The 19,396-nt window shown below is 34.7% G+C and overlaps 1 protein-coding gene across 6 annotated transcripts in view; it reads left to right on the top strand.

The window, feature by feature from the left end:
* BRD1 (bromodomain containing 1) overlaps positions 1-19,396 on the top strand; it is a 64,306-nt gene that overhangs the window by 27,311 nt on the left and 17,599 nt on the right. For 3 of the 6 annotated variants that reach the window (XM_087764566.1, XM_087764565.1, XM_087764570.1), the window contains 4 exons: positions 1,280-1,408; positions 2,230-2,542; positions 3,368-3,628; positions 6,523-7,011. In XM_087764566.1, the coding sequence (XP_087620692.1) occupies positions 1,280-1,408; positions 2,230-2,542; positions 3,368-3,628; positions 6,523-7,011 (1,192 nt within the window). Of the gene's footprint in view, positions 1-1,279; positions 1,409-2,229; positions 2,543-3,367; positions 3,629-6,522; positions 7,012-14,089; positions 14,189-17,114; positions 17,305-19,396 lie in introns of those variants that run through there. The other 3 variants (XM_087764568.1, XM_087764569.1, XM_087764567.1) reach the window with 3 other exon arrangements.

The raw sequence follows: 19,396 nt of genomic DNA, 5'->3' as shown, positions 1-19,396 counted from the left end.
GACGAACAGGTCTAGTATCACATCCCCTCTGGTAGGGCTGTCTATTACCTGGCTTAAGAAGTTATCCCCAATGCACTCCAGGAGTCTCTTGGATTGCCTATAGCTTGCTGTGCTACTTTTCCAGCAGATGTCGGGATGGTTGAAGTGCTCCAAGAGGACGAGAGCCTGTGAGCACGATGCCTCCTGTAGCTGGAGTAAGAAGGTTTTGTCAATAGGCTCCCCTTGATCAGGCAGCCTGTAGTAGACACCAGCCACAAGGTTCCCTTTGTTGCCTTGGTCTCTAATTCTTATTCATAAGCTTTCAACCTGCTCGTGGCTATTCTGCAGAGACAGCTCTTCACACTGTATCCATTTCTTGATGCAGAGGGCAATGCTTCTGCCCCCCCTTCCTCGCCTGTCCCTTCTGAACAGCCTGTAGCCCTTGACAGCCACACTCCACTCATGGGATTTGTCCCACCAAGTTTCAGTAATGGCAAGTAGGTCACAGCTTTCTAGCAGCATGGTGGCTTCCAACTCCTCCTGTTTGTTGCCCATGCTGTGTGCATCGGTGTAGAGAAATTATTTAACAAGCCATTCTGTTAGACTTGCAAAGACAATTGGTTTCTGAAGAACTGTAGAAACTTTGATCTCTTCAGGTTTTCTGCATACATGTGCCTATATTGAGGAGCACTTTTGCACTTCTGTCACCAAAAAGAGAAAACAAAAAAAAGCTGCATCTAAGTCCTACAACATGCTAGAGATAACATTGCTGGGAAAAGAGATTTGAGGAAGTGATAATGCAGACATAACATTTTATATGAAAACTATGAAAACAAAATGTTTGTACTTACGAGTCTTTAATTGTCCTTATTTATGAAAACACCATTCCATTTTCACTTTTTGCAAGCTGTGAACATTCATTGCAAGCTAATAGTTTGTAGTTCTTCGGTGCTTTCTGGAATTCCATGCATCATTCCTGTACACTCACGTATCACTTGCTATACACATGTATTATGTATTATTATTTATACACATGTGTGTGTGTCTATACTTTGTTTTGTGTGTGTGTGTGTGTTTGTATGTGTATACTTTGTTTACATGTTTATATTTTATGTATATACACACACCATTAATGTGTCATTAAGAATTCATTTTTGCCATAACAAGACTGTTTCAATGTTGGTAACTAGGTATGAAACACATAGGACATTTACAGAAAGTACTTCACTATTGCTACAAAACAACTTTAAAACAGTATGTTAATGAAAAATGCTCAATTGGATAATTACTACTTCTTTAGGTCAAGATTGAGCAGGTTGCTATGGAACTTCAGCTTACTCCATTCACTGTACTTCTGCGATCAGTTCTGGATCAGCTGCAGGAAAAGGATTCTGCTCGTATATTTGCTCAGCCAGTGAACCTCAAAGAGGTATGTTTTAAGCTGTATTTCCTTATGTTTAGGTATGACTTGATGGCACTTAAGTACAAAAACAAATTGTTACATGCAGAGTTGGGAGCAGCATTACCTTTTAATCTCTGTTCTGATAATTTACGTTATGAGTTATGACTTACTGCTATGAAAGTCTATTTATGCTGATATACCAAAATAATTTCTGGGAAGTACTTGTATGGAATCACATGGGTACATATTGATCTTTTGTTATAAGATTATTTGATAAAGCAAACTCGAAGGGTGTCTTAAAAATTGAAATGCAGATACTGTCTTCCTACTTGAAGGTGAAGTTCTTTTTCATTCAGTGGGAAACCAGATGAACTTAGAGTGTGCGTGTATGTGTGCATACATACATATATAACACATCTATACATGTGTATAAAGAATAAATAGACATGTATACATGTCTAGATAAATTATATACGTGTGTGTATACTACATACACATGTATATATTATACATATGTGTACATAGGTATAAATACGTACATTTAGAAGTATGCATAAATACACATATAATATGTATATAAAAACACAGAATTCTAAAAAACATGTAGTTTCAGCATCTGTTAATAGAGCTCCAACTTGTTACCCAAGATGCAGAATCTTGTAATATGTAAACTTCTGTTGGCATGCAAACGTTTGCAATATCAAGATGCGCAATTCTAAGCTACATTTTGAAGTTCTCGATTGAGGTGTTACAAAATATGTTAGAAAATGTGGATCAGTTAATAGTAATGTTACTTTGTCTGTAGTAAAGTAATTTTACCCATTCATGTTTTAAATATTTATTCAAAGGTTCCAGACTATTTGGATCATATTAAACATCCTATGGATTTCTCTACCATGCGAAAACGGTTAGATGCTCAAGGCTATAAAAACCTCAGTGAGTTTGAAGAAGACTTCAATCTTATCATAGATAACTGTATGAAATACAATGCAAAAGATACAATATTCTATAGAGCTGCAGTGCGGTTAAGAGATCAAGGAGGTGTAGTTCTCAGGCAAGCTAGGCGAGATGCTGAAGGAATCGGTTATAATAATGAAACTGGAATGCACTTACCTGAACGGCCTAAACTTGAGGCACCCCAGCCTTTCTCTTGGGAAGATGGTAAGAAGTTTTTGGATTATTTTTAAAAGTTGCATTTGACATTACATACGGTGTGTACGTTCCATACAGATGTTTAAGATTGTTGCTGTTCATTTTTCTGACTAGATCTGCCCCCACCCCCCACCCCCCCCATTAAGAACATTGCTTGAAAGATTCAAGTGTTTCTATTCTACTAGATCTGTCATTAGAAAACAGTGTTAGCCAGATTCTGATTTTGACAATGCTGGAGCCTAATTTAACAAGCTACATGAAAAAGGTTTTTAAATGGAGTGCTTTCTTTCACATGATTGTGTATGCTTGTAAGTCATGGAAAATGACTACCAGTGCGCATAAACTTAAGCACATTCTTAAATAACCTACTGAATTAAAAAATCAAGTGAGTTTGTAATACTAGGAATTAAAATGATGACTTTAGACATACATATCAGTTTTCTGAGGTTTTGCCAGTAAAGGAGAATAATTAACACGTTTCTTTTATAACCATGATCTTGCCCTTCTCTTTGACAAGAAGGAAATCATGTGTTAGGATGGGAAGGATTAATTATGTCTTCCTTCTGACCTTTTAATTCTTTGCTCTACTACTTAGTTTTCTTGAGCAAAATTCTGATGAAGAAGAATGGTAATTATATAGTAGGAATGTGTTTCAACATTTCTTCGCTGGTAATGGTGAAGCTACTAAGACTGTAATCTAAGTAGCTTTTTGATGACATGTTTTAATTCTGGCAAGTGAATTTTTTTTTTTTTTCCTCCTGTTGGTATTATTATTATGGGAAATATTCTGGGAAACATTAACACATTTTTCCATTATATGTATTTTGACTTCAGTGGATCGGTTACTGAATCCTGCAAACAGAGCGCATATGTCTTTGGAAGAACAGCTGAGAGAGTTGCTAGAAAAACTTGATCTCACCTGTGCAATGAAATCCAGTGGGTCAAGGAGCAAAAGAGCAAAGCTGTTAAAGAAAGAAATCAGCATTATTCGCAACAAACTAAGTCAGCAACACAACCAAGCTCCTCAAATAGAATCAGGTATTGGAAGTTTTGAAGAAGAAAGTGCGACATTAGAACAAGATGGAGAAGAAGAAGGTAAGATTTTAAACCATGTTTAAATCAGTACTGTTCTGAACCTCTTCAGTCAGGTGCTTTAATCATCTGAATTAAAGAGTGTAATAAGTGAGTATTATATTTAATTTTTAAATGGACAAATAGTCACTTAAATCACAACAAATATTTTAAGAATATGAGAAAGATCTTTTAAAACAAAACCTCGCTCCATTATTTTTCACAGTAGCAAGACTTATGAAAGTACAATCAATCTCATACAAAAAGGAATCGGAAATGCCTGAGTGGAAAAGATCTTTGTACTTTTGGAAATCCACTTAAATGCCAAAATATGTATTAGGGATCATGTGAGCCTAGGTCAATGGTGCTGAAAACTGGCTGTTGCATTGTCTTTCCTAACTTTTTCTTAATCTCTGCTCCAGACTTTGGGGAGGGTGGAGGGTAGCTTTGGGTTGGGTTTCTTTTTTTTTTTAAATAAAGCTAACTATTGATAGGACTTAACAAACTTCATGTTGTAGAATCAAGTCAGCTGTATCTAACCAGCCCTTCCCCTTGCTCTTCTCTTCCTCCTCAAAACATTGGTCTCGGAACTCCATGTACTCTTAGCTAGTTCCTATTGATTTCAATGAGAGCAATATACTAGAAAGACCTAACTTTATATTTCAGTTGAATATTGTATTTACTTTTTTAGCTTTTAAATCAGTGACTGAGGTCTTTATTGCTCATTTTTAAATGATGCAAAGAAAATCTAGTCTCTAAAAAAAAACCCAAAAAAAGTTCTATTGAGTTTGCTTCATGATCAGCTCTTCTCTAAAAAGCTAACCTGTTTTTCTTTAGGAGAGTTAGAGACATGTTTCATTTTGAATAAGTGCATTGAATGGGAGGAGTAAAGAGCTCAAGGGAAAGTGGAAGCATGGTAATAAATACAACAGTCTGTGTCTGCTGCAGCTTGATGCTATCAAAATTTTTGAAATTTGAAGTCAATAAAATGACTGCCCTTAACTGCCATTCAAACAGAACTTGGTGTTTAATTTTTTAGTGTGACTAAGAGAATGCTTTTTAAACATATAACTTGCTTGAGATTTGAACGACAATAGCAGAAAAAGTGTACATGAATCAGCATGCTTGTTCTGACGCTGTTAAGTATTCTTAAAACGTTCAGAGATTTTTTTTAAATTTGGGAGGGTTTTTTTATTTTTTAATTTTCAAGGGATGATGCTGAATATAGTTCTTTAGGAAGGTAGTTTCTGGCAGATAATGAATACACTAACTTTTTTTACTTGTAGCTTAACATGTTTATGACACAGCCTTTCACTGCAGCTGTTGTGCAAAAAATAGTCCAAAAGTAAGCAGTAGCTGTTTTTTTATATTTACAGTACGCTTTTTAAAAGAAGCATAATGAAGAGCATGATCCAGAGTCGATTGGCATTGTTGTTACAATTCTAATCTAGTGAAGAGTAGTAGTCCTTAGTTCAAATTCCCATTCTGAAATGGAAGGCACTTAGAGGAGTAAAGACAACAAATTGCCAAAAAGGATGAGGAAAGTAGTAGAATCCTGTGCCCAGGATCTCTACAGGAGCTGGCTTTAGAAGAGCTGTGAATTACCCCCTTGCAATTCTGTTTTCAGTTTCTGATCATGTGAAATATATGGTACCAGAATAACACTGTGAAATTTAGGTTTTGGTGTCTAAATGGTTCTCAGGTGTTTTTCTGTGCTTAAATCTTTTTGTGAATATTTTCCAATCAATTGTAAGAAAATCAGAATTTGTTCACAAAGAACAGTCACCTTGGACATTCTAAACTACTGGCTTTTTTAATTGGTAGTACTTCAAATGTGCTTATCTGACTGTAAATTTCATTCTAAATGTCTTCCTGCAATATTATTTACGAGTTGTAATACTTATATACCTTCAAAGTATGTGAGCATAGTCACACTTTATTTTAACAATGTATTTTTAATATCAACTATGCTATTGTTTGATTAAACCTTAAACAATGGGGCAGATATTTTTCTGCACTTAGAAGTCATTGATTTTCAAGTAAGCATTGCTAAGCGAAAACCAAAACAATGTAGAGATAATATTTAATCCACTACAGATACTGGGTTTAAACCCTTGGGATTTTTACACCTTTTTTTCAGGTGGCATAGAAAAATTAACTAAAGAAATTGTAAAAAAGGGGGAGGGGGAAGGAAGAAAAAATGTTAGAGGGTGGTTTTTCTGATTTCTCCTAACAAGTCTTCATTGTCAAGTGTGTATTGGCCAATTAGTGACTAATCAAGCTGCAAGAATTTGGGGGTGGTGTTTTTTTTCTCCCCTTTCTTTATTTCTTTTTGATAGATAAAACTTCTAGCCACAACTGTAAAACAGATTTGCAAATCTTGCCTTTCTGTAAATTTTATAACACATTTTAGCTGACTTTAGCAGATCAGGTTACAAATACTTTTTTTTTTTTTAATGCTTATCTGATAAAATTTGTCTTAGGCAAATAAGGTGAATATTGATAAGGTGAAATACATAAAAATGTATATTATCAAAAATTTTACTTGAATGGCAGTGCAATTGCATTTAACAGATAATCATCCACCACCCCAAATTTCTATTTTAAAAAAATAGATTTCTTAGTTTTTAGTTAATGAAACTAACCTAACTGCATGAAAAGTAAAAAGTATTTATCCAGGTGTAAATTGTTAACACCAACTATAAACACCTACTTTTCTATCCCTGTTACATTCCCAGTATAAAAGTAGGAACTACTAACTAGGACAGATTGTTGCTAGACAAGGTTTGTTTTTAAAATGTTATGCTTTGTTTCCAAACAACAATTTATTTGGTGGGCTGCACATTTATAGTGAGTTTTATAATAGACTTTATAACTACAGGTTTTCAAAAATCACACTCTATTTATAATTTTTTCAGGAGATAAATCTCCCCCTAAACTTGAACCATCAGATGCATTACCTCTTCCTTCAAACTTGGAGACTAATTCAGAACCACCAACCCTCAAACCAGTAGAACTCAATCCAGAGCAGAGTAAGCTTTACAAAAGAGTAAAATTTGATAATGAATTATATAGCACTTCCATTCAGAAAGAAATAAATGGACACACTCCAGAACACTTACTTGACAGTAATCTCAATGAGTCGACTGTTTCTTCTGTAGCTGAGTCATCAACTGATGTAAACAGACGTACATCCATTCTCTTCTGCAAATCGAAAAGTATAAGCCCCCAAAAGTCTGCAAAGAACACTGAAACCCAGCCAACTTCTCCACAGCTAGGGACCAAAACCTTTTTGTCTGTAGTCCTTCCAAGGTTGGAGACACTTCTGCACCCAAGGAAAAGATCAAGGAGTGCATGTGGAGATTCTGAGGTTGATGATGAGTCCCCTGTAAAGCGCTTGGATACAGGTAAATGTTACAAAACTTATTTGAATGGATGCATCTCGAAAGTTAACATACCTGTTAATTTTTTGACATACTTGTAATTGTTAATCTTTAGATTTTAGCACTTGAACAGTTTTTTTCTCATAGTTGAGCAGTTAGAGTTCAGAAAATTACTGATTCATTTTTGTGTTGGCCCTATAGAATTAGACTTAGTGAACCAAGTTTTACTTTTTTCACAGTTTTCACTTTAGCAGTGGAATCTTCAAGTTTACATGTATGGGTGGGTGATTTTTTTTTTTTTTTAAGATGTTTTCTATTTTGTGGCAACCAATAGGAAAGGTGAATCAGCTGCTTTTTTGGAAATTCCCTGTTAAATTACATGGAAACTTCATAAATGGTGCCAAAACTAGAACTTTTATAAGGAGGAGCATGGAAGATACATGTTCTATGTATGACTTCATTTTGCTGTAGTGTTACTCCAAGCATATTTTCACATTGATGACTGTGTATGAGGTGCTTTGTATACACATGTATGTTACGGAGGTGTTAAAATCCCAAAGTATAATTACATTTCCTGTGTTTCTTTTCTTTAGTCTGTGTACTTTAAATAAAGTTGAAGAATCTAAGTGTAAGATTACGCTCTTAATGAGACTTCTCTAAAGAACATTTTAAAAAAATGTTATCTTGATACATTGGTGCATTACAGTATGCAGTACACGTTAATTACACCTTTTCTTAGCGAAGTTCTATTTATTGGAGAAGTTTGAATAAAACCCTCTTTGAGGAAGAACAGTAGCATAAGAAAATTACTTAAGTGTATTTCCTTAACATTATTCATGGCCGTTGCTATGAGTTTTATATTGCCTTTGAAATAAATACTCTGTTTCATTGTCATGTTGATAACCCATATGCAGGTATGAAAACAGCATATGGGTTTTTGAGTTTTTGAATGAAAGATACAGGAATTTCATTTAAACATTTATTATGAAGATGTGTTCCAAAAGCTGTTTGTGGTTTTGGTGGGGTTTTTTTTGCAGTTTGAGGGGGGAGGAGGGTTGATTGGCTTTTTGTTGTTGTTGTTTGGTTGTTTTTTTGGGTGTGTGGTTTTTTTCTTGAATGATCAAGTGAGGAGGAAAATTATTCTAATGCTGGAATCATAGCATAAGAAAATGATAAGTAAGATTTGGTATGGGGGGGGATGTCTTTCGTTCGTATTTTTATTTCTTTGTTTTGCTGCTTTGGAAAGCCCCAGTTTCCATTCCTTTTCATAACAGCTTGGAAAGAGCACGTAGGTTTGATCTGGTACTTTCGTTCTGAGGTAGGAATTGTGTGAAGGTAGTATGATGATAGGAATGACTTAATCTTCATTAATGATGTCAAAAGCTTTGGGTTCCAAATATTCCAATTTACCAGTCTTTAATCTAGATAATTTCATGATGTACCTTTATCCAGATTGCATTTTATCACATGCACAGTGAGTCATTTTGTGCTAGATCACACCAGGAATTAGTACTAATTCCTTGAAATTTTTATCTTAAGCATTGTGAATTGATTCTTTGGGGAAAAAATGTTTTTATTATATAGGAAAACTGACTTAGTTCTTGACCAAAAAAAAAAAACCAACCACCAGCAGATTTCTGAATATGTTTAAAATCTGTCATTTTGTTCCTTTTTTTCTCTGTGGAATTAGGTGTATGTGGGGCAAATATGCTTTTGATTATCATCAAAACAAAAAAAAACCCCAACAACCCAAACAATTACGAATAGTTTCTTCTAATTTCAGTACTTTTCCCATTTCAGAATTTCTAGGTGTGGGTTTTGTTTTTTTTTTTTTTTAATGTAATGTGTAGGTTAATAACAGGAATAAAATCTGAAGTTAAAAGAAATATTTTTAAGAATAATTTTAAAGTAAAATTTAAAAGTAAAATTCTGTAGCTTCTTCCTGAAGCTAATGAAGATATGCATAGAGTTAAACTTATGTGGAACTAATACTTAGGGGGCTTTTATATTTAAACTTTTTATTTGTTTGTTCAAGAAGAGACTGTGTATGTGAATTGAAGTGTTTTAGCCAAATTAAATTCACCTGAAGGTGTTCCAGTTGTTCTTTAATAGTGTGTATTTTTTTAAGCATATATGGTTCATACAGATGTGTCAGCTTATCAAATCTTATTCCTGTGATTCTTTTTATATTTGCAACCAAACATTTTGCTTTCACGTTGGAAATTTTACTCCTCGTGTTATTTTCAAACTTGTGTTTGAACTAATTTAAGCAATTTGCAATTGGCAGCTGTTTTGAGCTACGATTCAGCAGGAAACCAGCACAAACCTCAGATGCTTTCCAAGGTTTAAAATGAGTTTAATTGTTTTACTTTTGGATATGCAAGCTGGTGACGATTCATGCAGATGTCTGTGTTCTGATAAAAATAAATGAGATGAGGTATACAGTAATATAGATATTTTTTTTTTTCTATTTGGATATTTTTCACAAAATTTTAATTTCATGCTGATGGTAAAAGTGTTTTTATTCAAAAGAATTCAGCAGGCATGAGATTTTCCCTCCAAAGCCATACCATGGTAGAAAAGTCATGCTTTAGGCTTCTTACACGCGTTCTTGTGAGTTAGCAACTTCATGAGCAATCACTGTAATTGAAAATGAATTATTATGGCACAGTTTTCTTTGACTGGTATGAATGTTAAATATCCTCAATTCTAGTGGGTATAAGAAAAAAGTTATTAAAAGGGACTTTGCTTAATACACAAAGCATTGAAATTTTTAAGTGGTTGAGAGCTGGCTGTCACATCTTTTTTTTCTTCCTTAGCTATTCATAACCAATATGGGTTTTCTGCCGTTACTTATGGATGCGTTGTTATTTTGTCCTTCACCTTACTCAGTCTCCTCAATGTTTCTCCCTTTCATGTCACTCATATGTATTGTTATATGAAGAAGTTCAAAGAAAGACTCTAAGCTTACCTAGTTAAGTAAAACCACACCTACTTTGTCTGATGTTTCATTATTCTCATAGACCGCCTTTTATTATGCTCTCTTGAATTACGTTTGAGATTGGTGTGTTTGCCAGTTAGTTTCAAGACAGACACATACAGAATCCATTGGCACACTGCTTTGTAAGTATGGTGTCCCATATATTGTTGGTTTTCATACAGAAAATAATTGCTGAAATACTAACTTTTATCAGAAATAGGGGACTGTTGCACAGCATGACTTAACCTTCGAAGAGGACTGAAAGCAGTTCACTTTAATACTCTGACCTCCCTTCATATGTGAATCTTCGTTTAAAAAATAGGAAGCAATAGTGTAATGTAACCTTAAATTTTAATTTCATAGTGTTCTACTAGGGCATTATGACTTACATATATAGCACATCTTTCTCCATACTTGCTATGTGGAAACTGACAACTACATAGTGGAGAGACAAGTTTAAAAATTTCCTATAGATATTTGATGTATCCTGGTTTTGCTTCATATGGTATCTAGCAATTTCAAAAAGAAGATAGGTTGTTTTTACTTTTGGTCACATCAGAGATTGATGTATGATTCTTGAAGTTCAGGCATGTCAAATCTTAACTGCAACAAGTTCAATGACCTTTTAAAAATATCCATCGTATACTTACCTTGCTCTTTTGTTACAAAGATTAATCCTTTTTTGTCAGGAAATTAGTTGGTGCAGTTATTACATCTGAGAAAAATAAAGCTGATTAATGGATAGAAGGTAGATTTTACCGACCTTTTAAAAATTTGCCTCTATCAGTTGTGTATAGGTAAGATAAACTCCTGGAACAAATGACTGTTTTAAGAACCTTTTGAGCATTGCAAAATACTAGACTAGGTTCAGATTAAATTTTCATGTTGTTCTTGGTTTTATCAGTCACCTTTAAGCTTTCATAAATTTAGGGTAGTAATTCACAGTTACTGTGTTGGTACCCTCTATTTTAATTAGAAACTAAGTATTTAGAATACACTATCCTAGAGCAATCACTTCAACTTATCATAGAATTAGGATTGCAGATAGTGATTATTATAGTGCAGTGTGTTGGTTTTCTGTTGTTTCTTAGCTAGATAGCAGTAATAGAAAATTTCAGTGAAACATATCATTTGCTTAATATTCTTCTTGCTTCCAGCTACACAGATTTTCTCCAGGCACTGAAATGGATGTAAACAAATATTTATAACATGGATCACTGAATTAGAGTATTGAATACAATAAAAAGCACAGGGTTTTTTGGGAGGCAGGGGAATTTATCATTTCCTAATATATACTTTGCATGCAGTTGTCAATATACAACAAATGTAATTATACTTTATTAAATCTATCAGTAAATGTTGGGCTGACCTCGTTTCTCCCTGATCACTACAAAATGTTTGGCGACACTTAAGAACTGTCCGCAAGTAACCTGTATGTGAATTCCACTTGCATTTGATATAATTTAATATTGTAGCGATGACCACTTTTGCTTAATTTTATTTGGTGTGATAAGGACAGACATTATATCTGGGGTCTAATAAATATTTGGCTTTCTGCAGCAGAGGCCAGTTTGATTAAAAGTTAAGCTTAATATGTCCAGCATTCAATTACCATTCTCTAAATGGAAAAAATGAAAGTAAAACATGCATATCTAAGGACATAACTTATGTCCTCTAAGTAAATAACAAACTAAACTAGAGGTTGCTCAGTGAAAAAACAAATTGGCATAATCACTCCTCTGGTTAATACAAGACAGGAATGATAGCATATACATATATTCACGAGTAAAATGCAGTAATTTGACTAAATCGACTGACAGATCTGGAGTTCTTATACTTTGAATTAAAACTATTTTTTTGTTTTCTTTTTTCTTTAGATGCATAGTGATTGTTTCCTGTAGAATCTGATGTGAAATTTAGTTATTTAAGCACTTAGCGATGTCTGAAAACTTCAGCTGCATGCCTTCCTTCAGGAAGTTTCAAAACATAAAACATTTTAAGGTGCATGTGCAAACAAACAAAGCAATGGAGATTGTGAAGGCCTAAAAGGAATTATCCTCTGGCTTGTTAAATTTGTCAGTATAGACACACGGGGACTACAGGAGCTCGACTGCTGAGTTGTCAGGATAACAGCAGGCTGCACAGTAGCCCGTAAGCACCGAAGAGGCTGAGAAAATGAAGGTTGGATAGAACACTACCAAAAAAATAGTGCATTTTTGCTTGTTTTTGACAAGTTTGGTTGGTTTTTGGTTTGGTTTGGTTTTTATTGGGACGATAGGCCATTGAGAAACTTTGACCATTTGCTAAGAAAATCAGGAAAATTAAGGAGAGCAATTTGAAAAAAAAAAAAAGAATTCTGTGTTTCTCTATTTGTATTTGGCCCGCTCAAGCTTTAGACAGGAATTCTGGCAGCGCTACTAAAATTTTTGCCAATTTAATTTCTGGAAAAAATTTGAGAAATACTGAGGATTTTTGTAATACATGTGGAATAAAATAAGTGCATAAAGCAGAAAGAAGGGGCAGAAATCTATTTTATACCAGTCAGCAATTGCAATGACATTTAAGAGAATAAATGTTCCTTTTTGTTTTATTTCATCTAAAGAACCATAGTATTAACTTCCTCACCATTAAAAATCCTTCGCTTATTTCTTGATTTATATTATTAGAACAGAGGGAGTTTTGAGCAACATAGTCAAGAACGATGGGGCTTGATGAACAGCTAGGTAAATGGGGGTTTTGTTCTTTTTCAAGGCTTGTCAAGTGTGTGCATGCATAAGATATAATATACATTAATGTTTCAGAAATTTTTCTTGGGTCTTAAACCTCTTAATTTCTTTGAAAGTACTATCTTTAGGGTTATTTTTAAGATATTCATTATTAGCACCTAGCTTACAATTGCTGTGTTTTCTAAGATCAGTATAACTGAATCTTCTGTAATAATAAAAAAATATTTCTAGATGTCCTTCTGTTTTTCTTGATGCTGTAGGAATTGTGGAGCCTTTAACTGTATTCTGGCATTTCATTTTTTTGGAATGCTTAGCTCATTTCTTGGCCCAGGTTTGGCTTTCTAAAAAATAAAATGTCATAGTCCCCTATGTGCTTAATCTATGGCATTTAACACTAATTTTTCTGTGTGGTGCAGATGATGAACAGAGAACTGTGGAATTTATTGAAGGTATTAAAAAAATAGTGAATTTGGAGATCCATACTATGCTTATAAATAAGAACACACTTGCCATGGTGTTGGGGCTAAGTATAGATGACCTACCTTCAAATTCACAGGCTTAGATACCGTGAAGTCCCTTGTATCAGGTTCATAAGGTACCAGAGTTGATCAAATCACCATTGCATTTGACCTGTTTGGAACATCACAGAATCATAGAATAGTTTGGGTTGGAAGAGACCTTTAAAGGTCATCAAGACCAACCCCCACATACTCACCTACAGGTCTGATTTAAGAGATGGATGGTCATAAAAATGAATCCAGTGACTCCAGCACTAACTTCAGGCACTAAAGGTGGAAGTCAAAAATACAGGTGACTTAGGGCTCATTCTTCTGTGAGTGGAGAGAGAGGGAGACAGTTTCCACAATAGGATTGACTGCAAGGTGAATGTCTCTCAGAAAAGGTTTATGGGGGGGTTTGTTTATGTTTTCTCTCCCCCCCCCCCCCCCCCCCTTTTCCCCCTAGATGAGAATAGATTATGTAGTTTCATGCATAGAGGGAGGTCCTCCATAAAGAACAATTACGGGAGTGTGTACTCTTTTACTGTATCATACATGCAGTCCAATAATTTGGGACATTTTTAATTGATAGCTTTCTTCTGTTTCCCATTGTAGTACACAGACATAGTTTCTTTGGTGTGTGTAGAAGTGTACACATAAGAAGGTATCCTATACAAAGAAACATGTATTACTCAAGAATAGGTAAAATACTTGAAAAGTAGTTGCTTTTATTTTGTTGGTACCAAAACAGTGTTCATTTGTCATACTGTCACTTGGACTTTGTGAGGCCATGCTATCGTAACATGGTAATGCTCCCCCACTTTCATTTTCCTTTCTCTCCTTCTTCCTTTTTTTCATCTTTTCTTCCTTTACTTTTCCCTTTTCCCGTCCCTCCAAAGCTGTAATAATACAGCTGTCACTCAGCAATGACTTTCTAACAACATGTCATTGGAAAAAAATGGAGACGAAAGCAGATGTTGAGAACTAACCGTCGGCTGGTAAGAATGGCTAAGTACTTCTGAGTTCTATAAAAATATTTTTTTTTGTTGAAGATAAAAGTATTTCAGTTCTGAGGGGGGGAAAAAACTTACTATAGATTCATCTGATTAGATACAAAGATGTGAATATGCAAGTCAGCTTTATTTTAACTCTTTGTGTTCAGTGCTGCCTAAAAATAACAAAGCTGGGTTGGTGTTTAACAGCCCTTGATTATCTTCACTTGACTGACACTTCAAGTGCTGTCAGCTTGACTGCATGAGCAGTGAAGCATCTTGTTTTGTCTCTGCAGCTCCTTTTGTTGAAGCCAGGAAGACACTCTTAGGATTGCAAGCACTGTTAATTTTTGCTAGGCTGGAATAAATTTTTAGTGTGATATTATGGTCTCTAAAAGGATTCAGATCATGCTCTTCCTCAAGTACAGTACAAGCTATCATAGAAGGAGGCTGTTGCATGCCTTTAGTATGCACTGGGTCTTTTATACTGAATCACTTGAAGTGTTCATCTCCCTGTGTGAAATACCTCTCAAGGTACAAAAAGCCTGGAAAATTAGGTCCAAAAATGCAGCCGTGTAACTTAATTAAGTAACTAGCTAATTCAAAGACATGCAGTTTACGGTGTTGTCCTGTGTGTCATTTCAGGAGTGGCAGATCTCTGGTAAATATTTCTACCTTCATCATTTCAGATGGCAATTTCAGTTTCAGTTTCTGTTCCCTGTCTTAGAATGGGGCACAAATTAAGAACTGATTTTTCTAAATAGCTGTAAAAGGCAAATAAATGGTAAATTATTTGTTTCCTTTTTAATAGAGTAGGATTGCTGGACATGCTTACATAAGAGAGCCCTGAAGTTCACCTGTCCACCTGTTGCCTTTTCTTTGGATACCATGCCCAGCAGTTGTATTCTCACAATTACAGGGAAACATTTACTTTCAAAGAAGAAAAAAAAAATGTGTTGGTAAAAGCTCTGTATAACATCCTTTAGATAGTAATTTAAGAAAAAGAAGTTAGTTCCATTTAGGAAATGGAATAGCCTGCCTTTGTAGGTCCTGCGGGGCTGCTCTGAAAGACTGCTAGGCACTAGGTTTTTGATGCAATATATTGATAGATAATTATCATGCTTTTTCATGATAGAAGTTGAGAACGAAAATAATCTTTATTGATTTAACTTTTTAATAACTCCTAAGTTTTCTTTTAATTTATATCAGGATTTAGTAGGTGAGAAAATAGAAATCTTCAAATGGAAAATGTGTAAGAAAGTATTTTTTCCAAAGGGTCTTTACTGTTAGCTTTACTGCATAATTCAGAAAAAATGTTTGGAAAAAAGATTCTGATCTTAAACACTCATAAGTAGTCTTTGCCAAGATAATTAGAAGCAAATGGTCCTAAATATTACTGACTTTCTATAGTCATATTTCTTGGATCCTGAATGACATACCATTGATCCATGTGTGACTCGGGCACTTAAATCTTGTATTTTACAATCATCTGTGTGTGTTTTACATGTCATAAATCATATAAACTAGACCTGACTAAAGAATTCAATTTGTAAAGTTAGTTTTAAATTCTTCAAGTTTTGTGCTTCCACTTTTTAATAGCATTTTCTACTATACTATTACTGTCATCAGTCTTTTCCATACCACTGGAACAGCTGGTACTCTCTAGAAGAAGTTGTAAAACGTTTTTTTGAGAAACATTTCTGCTTGTATGCTCTTTTTTTTCCTTTCAGATTTTTCTGGAATGTTTTCAAACTCCTCCACTAGTGTTGCCTCCTACTTATATATTTTAATATGTCTTGAACAATCGTCCTACAATACAACGATTCTATTGTTGTAGTGCACAGAGCAACAGACAATCCTTATCTTGTGGAAGTTGTAGTTATTAAATGTTGATTAGTTTTCCTTTCTGTTGTGCAATTCAGATTCAGCTGTTTTAGCAGACTCTCATCTGATTAGCCATAGACACTTCTTATTTCCAGATTTCAAAGAAAATTAGTAGTTACAGGATGAATTCTTAAGCATTCTTTTGAACCATATCAAACTTTGACTATTCGGTGAGCCACCAGACTGTATTCGTTATGTGTTACTTAAATGGACAAAGACGAAATTTTTCTGTTTAGGATCTTGAAAGCTGCTGCTGTTCAGCGCGTAGGTGCCATGTCATGGGCTCACACTGAGCTTTCTTTGCTCTCTTTGGCCTTGACCAAATTTTAAGCAAGTTTTAAAAGCTTTATTTCCAAGGAGACTCTTCACACCAAACTTTATCGTCTTTGTGGGTAACTGGCTCCCATGTTGTCTGCATACTGAAGGCTGTTTTAAGAACTGTAAACTTTGATGTGCTCAGATATTCGTCTGTGTATTCTGTAAAGGATTGTGTCTAATATTCTTACTACACTTCAGAATTTACTGTTGGAAGCAGACATTTATAGGGTTAGTCTAAGGTTCACTTTTTAAAAAACTTCGTGGATGCCTTCCTATTGCTGCAATACGCCCATTTTCAAGATTTGCGTATTTAAGAATACAATAACTTCTGATTATTTATTACCTTAAAGTATTCCTTTATCCTGTCTGTGCATACCTGTATATATAAATCCTCTTAAATTAGGGTCATCCCCCTTCTTACTCTTACTGGAGGGACTTTCAGATACATTTCAAAACCATGTTCTTGATGCATATCATGCATGTGGAAGTTGTATTCTATGCTTTCAATGACTTGCATATATTTTCTTTTTCAAGAAAGAGGACTGAATCAAAGTGAAACTTTTAATCTAGTTCTGCCCCTTTTGAAACTTTAGCTGAGTATTAGTGTTAGAATACATGGAACACTTGTATCATTCTCACTGTCTCTGGACACTGCTGTAAGGATGGCTTATTTATTTGAAAGCTCTGTTTCCTTTCAGAGAGACTTAATGGCTTTTTCACTGTCTTCCAGGTTCTCATATTAACTAATATCATGCTGGGTATTTATCTCTTTGGATCCTAATTATTTTCTGTTATCCTCAACATGGAATGGAATTCAATTAAATGATCATTTTGGAACGCAGAAAGACAATTACATTTGAAGTAATTATTTTGGATCATGTTGGAGACACCAGCCATCCTTAAAACAAAAAAAAATATGAACACTGTTGGAGGAAGTCTTTGACATATATGAAACTATGCTCTTCATTCAATATATTGCCCCATTTCCGTAAGTTATAAAGTTGTACATGTTGTAGTATATGTGACACAAATTGGTCGCAGATTTTTACCAGTCCCAGCGTTCTTATTCCCAGAACATGCTCTGTGAGAGCAGATTAGTTAAGAGTGCTCCATCTCCATCCTCTTCCCTTCCCCAAAAAACAGTCTAATATTCCTTGGAGAAGTGTACAAAAAAATGTTTTACCTATTTTTGTGCATTTATGTACTTTTAATAAAATACACAATTTTCTTTTATATATATATATATATTTTAATGAACACTAATGTCACTGGTGCTGGGTAAGTGCACAAGTCAGGACTTGATTAGCCCTTGCTTGGTAAAATGAACCTAAATAGCGTTATGTAAGTGCTGGTGTGCCATGTGCAGTTGTTTTTTGAATGCTCCCACTTTTTTAGTGGTTGAAATTATTTAACAGTTTTCATTATTTCTCAGCTCTTCAGCTGTAGTTTTAATACAGCACTTCACTTTACATTTGGATGTGCTTGGTTTTGCATCAAGCTATGCATAATAAAGTTTTAATTGCTTTAGAATAATTTTACACGAGTTCTGCTTCTTTATTTTTGTTTCAGCAGAACTGCAAGATGCGATTACAGTCTGAAATGCACAATTCTGTATTCTGTGGCAGCATTTGTACATTCATGGAGCATGCTGCTCCTTGGACTATCCTGAGTTTTGTTCCTCTTTCATTTTTTCCAAACTTCTGCTGTCTTTCCAGAGTTACCTTTTCCTGCTTCCATTAATTTGGTATGGGCAACAGGATTCTAACTTGCTTGATGTAGGTAGTCCGTGAAAGTTCTACTTGCAGTTTAAAAACAAACTGCTACTGTTGAGAAAAAGTTGAAACTTTCCCTGATAAATACAATTTTCAGGGCAGTGAGAAACCTGTGAAAAAGTATCAAGCTGATCATCTTTGGCTTACTTTTTTTTTTTTCTTTCTTAGTTTACAGTTGTTTGTTAGCATTTCTTTATTTTTAAAATGGTTACATGTGTTATATGCCATGAATGACATGGCAGGAAACTTTCTATGTAAATTGAAGTCTAGAGCTGAAGATTGGAAATGGCAGTAGCCCTGCATTTAAGATTGATAGCAGGCTTCACTATTTGTGAATTCCTTTTTTTTTTCTTTAAGTGAAAAAAAGTTGAGTTCTGCCTCTGAGAGTGGACTGCAAAAAGCAGTCTTCTCTTCAGAAAGAAGAAACTTAAGAACAGGGGGGAAAATAAAAAGGAATCATCCACTAATGAAAAGTTTTAGTTTGATGTTTGGGATTTTGGGGGTGGGGATGGAGGTTTTCTCAGTCAAGGGTGTTGGTGAGGGGGTATGTGTAAGAAGTTCAGAACGTGACCTGATGAAGTTTCTCTCCATGACTGTAGAGAAAGCTCAGTTTATCTAACAAAATCATGAGCATTTGGAAAATGTAAATGGCTCATATAGCTTTGTTGCAGGCTACTAAGCCGCAAAAGCAGGATGAGTTACTTCTCCCATGGATTTTTTTTATTTGACCTTCTTAGTAATATCTTTTGAGCCAATAAAAAGCAAATTCCTTAAAGCAGATGGGGATCTTCTTTAATCTCACTTATTCTAGTAGCTACAGGAGATTGTGTGTTTCTTAATTCATGGGAGAAAGAGTTTTGTAATGATCTAAAAAAACAAATTCCGAGTTATAGCATGTAAATGTTTTATATCTCTTTATTTTTTGCACATCAGTGATATCATAAAGCACTTACATTTTATTGCCTGGATTTTTCTGTCGAGTAATGAGGTCACTTGGGAACTGTTGCATCTGTGACTAGATATGAGTGTGTTTTGTTTAAAATAAGCATTGAGGTCTCTTCCTTTCTTAAAATAATGCCTATTACTTATAATTTCTGGAAGTGGACTGTATAAACTGAGTCTCATGGACTGTGTAAGCTCATGTCATTCAGGAAAATTGCTCCTGCTTATAGCCTGCGTGTTCTTTGTTTTTCATACTTCCACAAGCAAGAAGGAAATGTGTCTGAGAAGCTCTAAATTT

The sequence above is a fragment of the Nipponia nippon genome, unplaced genomic scaffold (genome assembly GCF_047370975.1).
Source record: "Nipponia nippon isolate SJK-2023a ecotype South Korea unplaced genomic scaffold, ASM4737097v1 scaffold_3, whole genome shotgun sequence".
NCBI lineage: Eukaryota > Metazoa > Chordata > Aves > Pelecaniformes > Threskiornithidae > Nipponia > Nipponia nippon.
This window is presented reverse-complemented; position numbering and strand designations above follow the sequence as displayed.